At 45.4% G+C, this 11,873-nt stretch overlaps 1 protein-coding gene across 2 annotated transcripts; it reads right to left on the minus strand.

The window, feature by feature from the left end:
- Positions 1-357: 357 nt before the first annotated feature.
- On the minus strand, positions 358-11,605 carry tmtc4 (transmembrane O-mannosyltransferase targeting cadherins 4). 2 transcript variants are annotated; one of them, XM_030112423.1, is made up of 19 exons: positions 11,389-11,605; positions 11,209-11,289; positions 10,902-11,103; positions 9,278-9,393; positions 7,360-7,576; positions 6,267-6,354; positions 5,983-6,083; positions 5,643-5,735; positions 5,305-5,466; positions 4,883-5,085; positions 4,270-4,444; positions 4,053-4,184; positions 3,876-3,955; positions 3,688-3,795; positions 3,427-3,568; positions 2,586-2,700; positions 1,339-1,451; positions 1,131-1,200; positions 358-653 (listed from the first exon to the last, which is right to left on the minus strand). In XM_030112423.1, the coding sequence occupies exons 3-19, from the start codon at positions 11,061-11,063 to the stop codon at positions 505-507; spliced, it is 2,226 nt and encodes a 741-aa protein (XP_029968283.1). In that variant the 5' UTR covers positions 11,064-11,103; positions 11,209-11,289; positions 11,389-11,605; the 3' UTR covers positions 358-504. The 2 variants fall into 2 exon arrangements, with proteins under 2 accessions (XP_029968283.1, XP_029968284.1); XM_030112424.1 differs by having other exon boundaries at positions 11,384-11,605.
- Positions 11,606-11,873: the final 268 nt, after the last annotated feature.

The following is an 11,873-nucleotide window of genomic DNA, read 5'->3' on the forward strand; positions in this document are numbered from 1 at the left end:
CGTGGCAGTTCTGGAGCGCAGGAACATTTGCCCCCCCCCCCCCGAGGAAGGGCCAACCCAAATAAATTTTACAGCAGATTCTCTGGATCCACACATGCGTGGAGCCGTGTCCAGCTGACACAACACGGGGTCACGGAGATGAAAAGAGGACGGGGTGCAGCGTGGATCAGGTCCACATGGCCTTCAAATGGGGCAACAAAACGGCCGTGTGCAGCCGGCCGTGTGACCAGGAGACACCTCCCGGCCGCGGAACCGGATCAAACACACAGCGCTTCCATTTCAGACACAAGCCTACAATTAAAATGACATTCACGACGAAGACCTATTCCTCTTTGAAGTTCTTTTTCCACCCCTCCCCGTAGAAATGAAGTCTGACACACAGTTTATGTTTTTTTTCTTTTTATTTCCAAATGTCTTGAAGCCAGAATTAGTGAGATAAAATTATACCAAGTGGGACAATGGGAAAATGTGTTTTACAGCAGGCGGGGGTCCTGGCGGGTTCCCTCAGGGTGCGCTGCGTTTAAGCTGGTCCAGTTTGCGTCGCAGCATGTTGTAGTTGTCTCTGGTGCCGGGAGCCTCCGGGTCCAACTTCAGCGACAGCTCGTAGTGCTTCTTCGCCAGCTCCAGTTTGCCCCAGCGATGGTACAACACGGCTGAGCACCAACACAGAGCGGCTTTAAGCTGCAGCAGCTTCATTCTGACAGCATGTAGTGACGGGGATTCCCCACACACACACACACACACACACGTTCTGATATCGAGCTGCACGTTTTTTTTCACTAAGAGTAAGATTTTTGATAAAAGCATTGGTGTCTTGTTTATAGTCTTTACTCTGATTTCAACATGCTGTGATTTCTGCTCATTTTATCCTGTTTTGATAATCAAAAACATAAAAAATTTCCCTGGAAAAGGCCGCCCGGGACCCCGGGTGCTTCCTGCTGACCCCTGCAGCGGCTCTCTGCCGCCCCTCCACCCCACACTGTGAAAACCACACGCCCGGTGCGTGCACGGCTTCACGGGATTTCTTCTGCTACTGTGCATAAATACTTTTTTTTTTTTTTTTTTTCGCTTCTCAATCTCTCAGCAACACTGTAAAATACGTGACACAATCACAATTACAGTAGCCTTACCTAGATTGCCATGGCAACTGGCGGCGTTTGGGTTGATTCGAAGGGCGTGGAGAAAGAAGCCCTCTGACTCCTGAAATAAATGCAATACAATAACACAAACATGCCGAATTATCTTTAGTAGTCATAGAAATTCACCACTCGTGACTCGGAGGAGACGCAGACAAAGCTTTAACGTGCATGACCTGGTGTTGACAGTGTGCAGACTCACCTTGTACTTCTGTAATTTGCCCAGGACGTTGGCCAATGAGAACATGATGGTGTGGTCGTTGGGGAGGAGCTTTAACGCCTCGCGGCCGATCAGCTCGGCTTGGCCCAAGTTGCCTTGAAGACAGACCGGAAAATTACCAAAAATGTCAGACATTAATATTAAATGACGCCCGCAGCTGCAGGCGCGGGATCGTTTTCATCGTTTGAGCGACGCGCGCGGCAAGCCAGGGCAACGTTTATGCAACCAAACCAGACAGAATGTTAAAGCGTGGTCTCCAGAAACACCCCGGGAGCAACTGATATACAGAGATAACGACCGTTTGCTTCTTTTTGTCAGCAGTATCTAGAGGGGAGTTTTTCCCTCTCCACACATGGAGGAGTGGTTTAGTCTCCTAATTAAGGTTGAACACAAGGCCCACTGAGTTATTGATCTCTGTCACGGATCCGTCTGATGTCTGCCCAGAAACGGAGGAAGACAGACAGGGAGGGAGACGGAGGGCCAAACAATGGCGGCCATGTCCTGAGTCATGGCCTGTGCCCTTCGGACGCAGCTTGCCAACGTGTGACTGGCTGCACGTTTGGCGGTGCGCGTCTGCCTGAATTGACACTGATTCGGTCTTTTGTTTGTGCAATGATCAAAACAGAAGAGGAGGGGTGAACACCAAAGAGAAAACAATATTCCCAATTCCTCCCCGTTTCAAAATGACACCTATTGTTCTTCTGTTCTCTCTCTTTTCTTTTTTTTTTTTCCTTGTTGGCAGAGAGCTGGGGGAGACGGGTAGAATTATTTCTGTCAGATTTGGGGAACAAATGCGGTGGGGGAACTCTGAGGGGGCGCTGTTCTGGCTGTGCTTGCCCACGTTTGATCAGGAGCACACTGAGCTCTGATTGGACAGTTCCAGTGCCCTCCTGGGAGACTCCGCCCCCGCGGGAGCAGCTTCTGACAAAACGGCTTGAGCGTTTGGAAATCAGAGCATTCTCCACACGGCAGGGAAGAGTGCCTTCAAAACTCACAACACAAAGCTTTAATACATAAATTTCAAGCATTGCTGATTCCTGCTCTTCCGGTCTAATCTTGTTGGCCATTTAGATTTCCTGATTTCTCCAAAATAACAACGATACGTTTCTTGCAACCAAAACAAAGACTCATGGGCTCCCCCTGCAAAAACTAAGACTATCCATTACAACAGTAATAGAAATATTCTTCTGATGAGCTGAATCGCTAAACGTGAGGCTTTGCGCAGCGACCTGTGTTGTCCAGCAGGATGACCATGTTGTTCCAGGCCAGGCTGTGATCAGGTTTTAGCACTGTGGCGTTTCTCCAGGCGTTCAGGGCATCGATGTGTCGGTTCTGGTCAGCATACTGCCATCAAAACACAAATCAACACCTTTAATTCTTCTTGCTTGTTTGGCAAAAACCTGTAAATGTGCTCATATCTTAGATAAATAGTTCACAAGACAATGAATCAAGCCAGAAATCTGGAAGTAATTATGGACGCAGACTTGAAATTAAACAACAAATTCAACTTTTAGTACCTGCACTCATCTGAGGAACAAACTCCTGATGATACTCACAACCTTCATATCAGGACTAACAACACTATGATTACTGCACAGACTTTTCAACAATTATTCCATTCCCTTTATCGCAATAAAACTCATTCACTCTCATTTTCATGCCTTTTTAAAAACTTTAATTTTTTTCCTAATCTTAATCTCATAAGATTGAGACTCAGAGCCTTGTTTTAATGTCCTTGGAAAGCTCTGTTGCTTCATGTCTGAATGAGCCTGTAAAAATAAACTCGCCTTGTTCTAAACTTCAGGACACACTTTATTGTCAGGTATGAAAAATGCAACTGAATTTCGTGAGATTGTGCCGTTTAAATGAGGACCAAATAAAGTTCAACAAAATCGACACTCAGAGAGAAATCTGATTCAGTCAGCTGATCAATCCCATCATGCTTTGCACCACCAGCTTCACTTGGATGCGCGCCTGTATTAAAGATATGCTCAGCTTAGTCTGATGGGGAAGGAACGGAGTTGCACGACTCGACCTCAGTGTTTAATTAGAGGACTCATGTTCCCTCACCAGGCGGCCCAGGTTGTAGTAACAGTCTGGATACTTTCTGCGGAAGCGAATGGCATTCCAGTAGCTCTGCTCCGCTTCCTCAAATTTCTGCAGGCTGTTCTGAACGATCCCCAGATTCATCCAGGCCGCAGCGAAGTCGGGCCTGCACAGATTTACAAACACAGAGGTGTTAACAGAAAGCCTTTCAGGGTGTTTTTACAGTTTGAAACGTGTGAAAAAAAACATTTCTCGTGTGAACTGAGCGGTTTTGATTGAACATACTGAATGGAAACAGCTTTAGACAGCAGCTGCTCGGCTTCCACGAGCTCGTTCTTCTCCTTCAGGATGTTTCCCAGGTTGTTCATTGCGTGGACGTAGGTGGGATGGAGCCTGCAAGACGCAAAACACACGCGACGTATCTCACTTTCTTATTTACCTGTTAAAAGTTGGTTAGGTTGTTAAAAACATACCTGACTGCTTCTCTGTAATAGCTGACAGCAGCGGAACTGTTTCCCCTGTCAGCCAGGTTCTTCCCTACGTTGTAATGCACCTGAGAAGATGGCCAGCGCACGAGGAGCCGTCAACATTGTCACATGTGTATTCACTGAAAATGCAGCAGACGGACGGCGAAGCGCGACCGGCGTTACCTTGGCGTTGAGAGGACAGACCGACAGGGCGCTGATGAACAGGCTTTGCTCCGACCTCCACTGGTGGCTGCGGAGAGCACAGCGGACCACGTGCACGCACAGGAGCGCGAGCACCAGGACGCACAGCAACCTCTGCGAGCAGAAAGCAGGTGACGTTTAAAGCCACATGGTGCTTTTTTTTTTTTTTAAATTGGAGAGGCCGTTCTGGTCGGCCCACCCTGTATCTGAACCAGCGGTGGAAGCAGTGCCCCAGGGCGAAGGCCAGCAGGAGGCAGAAGCCGGCCGACGACAGGTAGAGGACCCTCTCCGCGATGACGAAGCCCACCCTGAAGAAAATGTTACAGGCCGGCAGGAAAGGGACCACGAGCAGCACCAGACCCAGCGTCAGGGTTCTGTTGAGAGACGAAGGAGAATCCCAAATGACAACAGGAAAACAGGAGAGGGTAAATACACTGCAATCGAACTAAGAAAATGACTGATTTCAGTGTGACTGTTTATAATAAATCCAGGTACACCGATGTGATTTCTGTTTAATTTAACAGCTGGTTAAACAGATGGGTCATGTAATGTTATGAGTGTGTGAAAGTGTCTTTTCATTTGAAATAATGTAGATCAATAAATGCACTAATTAAACAGAAACTTTCAGTAAAAAAACCAAATTGGGAGAGCTTCTCTCCCTGAAGTCACACTGAGTGAAAGAGGGAATATTTTCATAATCAGGTCTGAGTGAAGCTCTGCTGACGTGTGACTCGTGTCCTCAGTGGCAGTGTGAGCGAGCCGGGCCGAGCCGAACCGGGCCGAGCCGGGCCGAGCGGGCCGAGCGGGCTTACCTCCGTCTCTGGCTGTCCTGTGAGCATAAAGCTTGGCTTGTCAAGCCTATCAGGACGCACCAGAGCAGCAGCAGCCACACCATCCTCCAATCAGTGGCTGACTTAATGAGAGGAACACAGCCCATGGACCAATCAAAGCACAGCCACCAGGGACACAGCAGCAGCCAGGCATTCAGAGAGTAGTAGTAATTATAGTTCACGATCTGCCAATCACAGAGGTGGGAGGGGAGGGCCGGATGGAGACGGGGGAGAGGGGGAGGGAGGGAGAGAGAGAGAGAGAGAGAGAGAGAGGGGAGCAGTGCTTAAACTTCTGACTTAAAGCCACTGTGTTTGGAAAACTGGTTTGAACAAACAGAAAATGAGCTATCAAGTTAAATAAATCAGTCCGATAAATACGAATCATAACAGAAGAAGTCACTCACTCGAAGAAATACATTTTCTTCAAAAGACGCGGGGTTGTCTACTTCGGTGAATGCCGGTGGCCCGGTTCCCATAATCCTCCAGCGTGCATAGAGCATAGAAAGTCCTCCCAGAGCCATGAGAGCCAATCGGGTGAGTAATCCCGACCGCAGCACCTCATTTACCTGAAGGAAACACAACCAAGTGTCACTGAGACCCAGAGCCACATGTAGGCTCAACGGTCTGCACGCAGCAGGCCTGTGACCAGACGCTCATCACATAACACCGTGCATAATTTATGACGAGTGGTGGGAGTGGGAGTGGGAGTGGGAGTGGGGGGAGTATATGAGGTTTAACTCACATCAAGTGGATTCTTCCTCAGGAGTAGCCTCTGGCTGAGTTCATACACATTAACATTACAGATCAGGAGGACATCAAAGGCTGCATTCACACCCTGAAGGAAGATACACACAGACGGAAGGATCCGCCGCATTTAAAATTTATATAGGTCGACAAAACGGATCCTCACATCATTTAGCCAACGAGAAAAAAACAAACTTCAGATTTCTCAGGGTGGTGTTACCATGGCAGTTTATTTCTCCCATTAGCCTGACTGATGTGATCTCTCAGTTTCACATCCTGACTACTGGACATGATGAATCCATCACCTCTAGAACTGGCTCCACAAAAAGACTTCATACCAGCACGGTGATGCCTTGTTCTTTGCAGAGCATTGCCGCAGCACACAGCAAGAGGCTGACCACAACCCACTGGACAGAGAACCTCTCATCTCTGTCGCTCCCTGGGAACACAAAGCGAACACCAAACCCGTTACGCAGTCAGGACGCGAAAACATGCGTTCGAGAGCCCGCCTCCCAACGCTGGACGTGAGACGTGTAAGCATTAACATGCAGAGACGTTTCTCCGTACAGCGCGGCGTCAGCGTGTACCTGAAGTATAATACTTGTGTCTGATGCCCACATACCTTTGTTAAAAGCTCTGCAGTATGTGAGGAAGGAGAGCTGGAAGAAGAGAGCGCATAAAAGGTCCGCTCGTCCCACGATGCCAGCCACCTTGTTGAGATGAAGACGGGAAAGCATGCCAAATTGTGACGGATTAAAAGGCTTTCCTCAGATGCAAGATAGGGGGAAAAAAATGTCTCTACCAAGAAGACTTCGGGATAACGACTGCATCAACACATGCATCCTTTCAGAAAGCATCTTTCTTTTTTCTAACATGTGCCTGATCCTGTTCTGTTTTGCATGGAGCATCCAGATACAACTGGAAGCTTATTAACACAGATAGAAAGGATCTCTCATTATTAGCGCGGCCTGTTGGTGTGTATCTCTATACAGTGTGTGGGTACAGTACGGCCGGCATCCTGGGGCTGCCTGCTTTGATACGTACAGCAGGCCAAAGCCGGCAGCCTGCCTCCCTCCCACCCCCCAGGTCTCGCCCAGTCCTTGCCCTGCATGATTAAAGAGAATAGAGAGGGAGAATTGCTGCCTTCCAGCCAAGCTTTGGCGTGAAAACACATATGCTGGCAGGTCAATAAGATTCCTAGCACAGCTAATAGTCGGGCCGTGTGACCGCTCGCACCTTGGCCTCACGCTCCCAGCTGAGACGGCGCTTTTGTTCTTGGCGTGGAACCACTGGATGTTTGTATTAAAACCTCTGGACCGGCGTGTCAAGATGCCACAATCTAGTGTAAGAAGGGAATCCTTCTTCTTAGGGATGTTCGCTTGATGCCAAAAATCAGGACGGGTTCAGTGCCTCAGTGGGCCGTACTGACTGTAGAGCAGAGCAATGGAGTTTGTCTCCATCAATAATAACCAAGCTCTCTCCCTGTCAATCAATTAAAATGTCTTAATTAGTTGAGTTTACTTTTTTTGTAAATAAGTAAAATAATCGTACTTTTCTTTCACACTTCAAATTTTGTCATTTCATATTTGCATAGTTTAACTGTTGATGCCGATATCACGATAAACACATACTTGCTATATATTGTGCAGCCTAGTTAATAATTTATATTAATTATGCATCTGAATCAATTTTTAATGTGTCGGGGTGTTACTCACGCTTTCTGTGTGAATGGGATGTGCTGCGAAGAAGATGGCGGCGAGCAGAGAGGTCTTGGGCGCGTGGTTCAGCGTCCTGCCCTGCTCGTCGTGGTCCAGCCCTCCGATCAGGATGGCGAACACGTCGTTCATGAGGGCGGAAACGACGGCGTGCAGGACGATGTTCAGCACGTGGAAGCCGACGGGGTGCAGGCCTCCTGCGACGAGGTAGTTCAGCCTGCCGGAGAGCAAAACGAGGAAACGAAAATGGAAATTTCTGATTTTCAACATTATAGGATTTATGGCCAAAACACTTCAAAGGTCACATATATTCTCACACTCTGTCTGTTTTGTATGGGAACTAAATGAAAATGCACTGTTATATTAGTTCTATACATTAAACTGTATGAGGAATTATTGTTTCTGTTCTCCAGAGTTTAATGGAAGAATTCCTTCTTCTGAAGGAGAAGTTGCTCCTTTTGGATTGTAACAGGATTCTTCAACTTTTCATTTCTGCTCAGGATCAGATTATGAGTAAAAACAGTCATAAAACCTGGAGAAAACTGGGAACAAGTGAGGGAATTCAATTTAGCCACTCATAATAAAGAGTGTCTGAGACACATCTTCCGTTTGTATTTCATTTTAAAGAAGGCTCATTTCCAAATAAACACATTTGTGGTTCAGTTAAAGCTCGTTTCCGGAGTTTCCGTTCGTTTCCAACGTATGTATCATTTTTCAACAGAGCTTAAATGTGTCAGTCTGGTTCGATACTACAATATAATATTAGCATAAAGCAATATAAAAATTTATTTATGGGCCCCGCCTTCGTCTCATAGACCCCCATGTTATCCAAAAAAGCGCCGGTCAGCGTCAGCCAATAGATTTCGAGCTTCCGCATTCTCGTGCCGTCAATCAAGGTGTGCACGCAGCCAGAGAGCACGGCCGCTCGCCCAGGCAGAGGTGAGTTAGCTCCGCAGCAGCCGGCCCGCTTACCTCGGATATATCCACTGTCTGCTGAACATCCACCGTAAACAGCTGAACATGGAGGATGCTGTAGGACTCGGAGGCTCTCATTTTCACCCGACGGATAATAGCGTGCACAATTAAAGGGGCGTGGCTTGGTTGCTCATGAAAGCAGAGAGAGGGCGGAACCTCGAGACTTGGATTAAAAAAAAAACCTCTCTCTTTCAAAACTCCAGACACGAGCTTTAAAGTCTGAAAGTCAAAGCGACCAAAAATGTTTAAACTAAATCAAACAAAAGTTTTAACGGGTGCTGATCTCCGTTTCACACATGCAGTGTCTCTGGATCTTGAACTGCTGCCATCAGGAAGATGGTTCAAAAGCATTTAAAGGAAGAACTCAGGTCAACAGTTTCATCCCACAAATTTCCAGACTGCTGAGTAGCTGTTGACCTTTAACCATCATAATTTATCTTTTTATTATTCACTGCCTTGTGTCTCCTGGATTTGTCTGTGCAGGTGCATTCATACGCTGTCTCACTTGCACTAATGAATGATTACGTTTGATTCGCGCTTCGATTTGAGAAAATGCAAACAACAGAGCCACAAAACACTGAGCACATATAATTACTGCGTCTTTAAAGGTTGGTTGATATAAAACTCAACAGCTTGATTTTGGTTTATATCTTCTGGTTTGCTTGGAAAAGTACCAGACAGATCAACGCAGCCTCGTATCACAGCACCATTACATAAACAACTTGTTCGGCTGTAGAGAAACGTGGACTGATGTGACAGACTACATTAAGCCTAACGCGGTGTGACGATGCTACTGGGAAGGATAAAAAGAGGAGTGCATTAGTCACTGCAGAGCAGCCAGCTGTTATGTCCAATCAAAACCTCAGTAATGAATTCAGATATACACAAGAAGCAAAGAGTCGAAGATGCAGAGAGACGTCATTTCTCAAGCAGAAGCCGTTACCTAAAGGTTAGGACAGTGAGAGGTCGGTAAGATTTGTGACTAGAGTTGCTACTCAAGTTGCTTCCCCAGAAGTCATTGCTCCAAATGTTGTTCAGCGGAGTGGCTGGCCTCAAGTCCTGCAAGACAAACACAACATTTTAATCTCATTAACATGAACTGCAACTGCAATCGCCAAACTAACGACAGACCAATACATCGGCCGGCCGATACATTGGGCCAATATTTGAGTTTTTTACCTGTATCGGCATCAGCCGATACGTGCACACACACTTTAAAACGCATGCAGTTAAACTGTAACGCGCATGCAATTACACTGTAAAACATAATTCTGCTGTAACACGCATAAAATTACACTAATATGCATAACATGCATAACATTACACTTTGAAACGCATGTTATTACGCTGTAACACGCATGCAATTATAATTGAAAATGCATATAATTACGCTGTAACAGGCATATAATTATACTGTAACATGCAAGTAATTACGCTGGAATGCGCATGTAATTACGCCGTTACACGCATGTAATTACGCTTTGAAACGCATGTAATTACGCTATCACATGCATGTCATTACACCGTAACACGCATGTAATTACACCTTAAAAGGCATGTAATTACACTGTAGTATGCATGTAATTACACTAACGTAACATTAAAACCATTAACTACATCATTAAAAACTAACTACAGCATTAAAAGTTCTAACTACAGCATTAAAACCAGGAACTACAGGTTTACAACCATTAACTACAGAAATAAAACCATTAACTACAGCAATAAAGCCATTCATTACAACATTACAACCATTAACTACAGCATTAAAACTAAGGCTAGACCAATGCATCGGTCAGCCGAGTTTTTCACTTGTATCGGCATTGACCGATACGCGCGTGCCTAAATTTTTGTTTTGTTTTGTTTTGTTTTATTTTATAGGCATTATAGGTTATTAGTTGAATAATTAAAAGAATCAAACACTTTTTGTTCATTTTAAAGTATGTTGCATAAAGTTGAACAAATCTGTTATGATTTTTTACTGTTCAATAAATATTTATTTTAAGCTTGAGACCTGTAATTTTTGTTATCGTGTCATTTTTTGATGTAAATTGAGGAAGAAAAAGCAGTATCAGCCCCAAATATTGGCTCAAGAAAATCGGCAGTCCATAATCGGCCATCGGCTAAGGGTGATGGGAAAAAATCAGTATCGGCATCGGCCCTGCAAAATCCATATTGCTCTACCCCTACACCCAACATTAATAACACCATTTGAAAAAAGTTGAGGCAATTTAGCTTTTCATTAAAACTATAGGATCATTTCAAAACCATCAGCTTAAACAAATCCAAGACAAGACTGGAAAAAAGGCTGCTGAAGAGGGAGTCTGGAATAGTTACACATGATTTTCTGAATGTCTACTGGCACAGTTCAAAGACTGGCTGCAGGGGGGCTGATGGATGGCAAAATCAGTTACTATGTTGCTTATCTTCTGCTGCAAGCAAACGCGGGCTTCCTGACATGTACTCACTAATGCATCTTGTTTGTGTTGACATGTTACACCCCTTTGATGGTAGAGGTGTAAAAACGCTTAGAGAAGTTACCTCCCTATGGTTTAGGTTTAACCCACCTTATTGTTGACGATAGCTTCAGAATCATCAAACACAAACTCCCCATCGTAACTGTTGATGAAGCACAGCAGTGCCACCAGAGCCACGGTGACCTTGGCCTGGGCTGGAGCAAGTTTGGGCAGTGGTATGTGGTGATCCCAGTAAACTTCAGTCAGAGCCATGATGCAGGGAGTCTTTGGTCATACTGTCAGTCAGCAGTCCCTGAGGGGAGAGAAGAATGGGTGGAGGGAAAGAGCAAGAACGTGAGTTCCTGTGAATGCAATCTAGGACATATTGATAAGAAGCTCATAAAAAATCCATTCATACCTTATCTCTTGAGAAATGACTTGAGAGGTCATATCTTCTTTTATCGTCGCCATGTTAGCCTCTCTGTCAGGAAGCTAACAGCTGCACAAAAAAACAACACGCAGTTTACACTGACGTGATGTATTAAATATATTAAAGCTGCATGCAGCGGAGATGTGTAATATTGAGACGGCACCTTACATTTAGCTTTAGCATGCCTGGTTAGCGGGGGTCTTCCTCATCGTTAATGCGGTAAAAACACGACAGACGCGCAGGAGCAGCACTTCTGATACTTCCCACTCTCGTTTGCATTTATTTTGGAACCGAAATGAAGGTTTTAAGTGATGAAAGGCAGCGCCGAGGAGGGAAGGGGGAAGAAGCCGCGGCAGTAAACAAACAGACACGCTCCGACTAAAACACTTCCTCATGACGTCACGGTCACGTGTCCAGTTTGAGCCAATCACTGCTGCTCCCTGAGGGGCAGCCGCTTTAGGCACAAAAAATGAAATGAGTTTTATATATTCGTATATATATATAAAACATTAAAAATGTAAAAAAAAAATCTTTTACAGGTATGTATTGATTTTAATCTTTTCAAACATATTTCTTAACTCTGTACAGTAAAGAAGCTACAATTTACACAATAATAATTTATCAGATACCATAATTTACCGCAATCCACAGGA

The sequence above is a fragment of the Salarias fasciatus genome, chromosome 16 (assembly GCF_902148845.1).
Source record: "Salarias fasciatus chromosome 16, fSalaFa1.1, whole genome shotgun sequence".
Classification (NCBI taxonomy): domain Eukaryota; kingdom Metazoa; phylum Chordata; class Actinopteri; order Blenniiformes; family Blenniidae; genus Salarias; species Salarias fasciatus.

Bases quoted from the DNA above. Each gene is read 5' to 3' on its own strand.
- tmtc4 (XM_030112423.1), bottom strand. From the start codon at position 11,063: ATGGCTCTGACTGAAGTTTACTGGGATCACCACATACCACTGCCCAAA. The intron at 9,394-10,901 runs GTGGGTTAAACC...TTTGTCTTGCAG, and splicing joins AAGCTATCGTCAACAATAAG to GACTTGAGGCCAGCCACTCC. The intron at 2,701-3,426 runs GTGAGGGAACAT...TTTTGATGGCAG, and splicing joins ACTACAACCTGGGCCGCCTG to TATGCTGACCAGAACCGACA.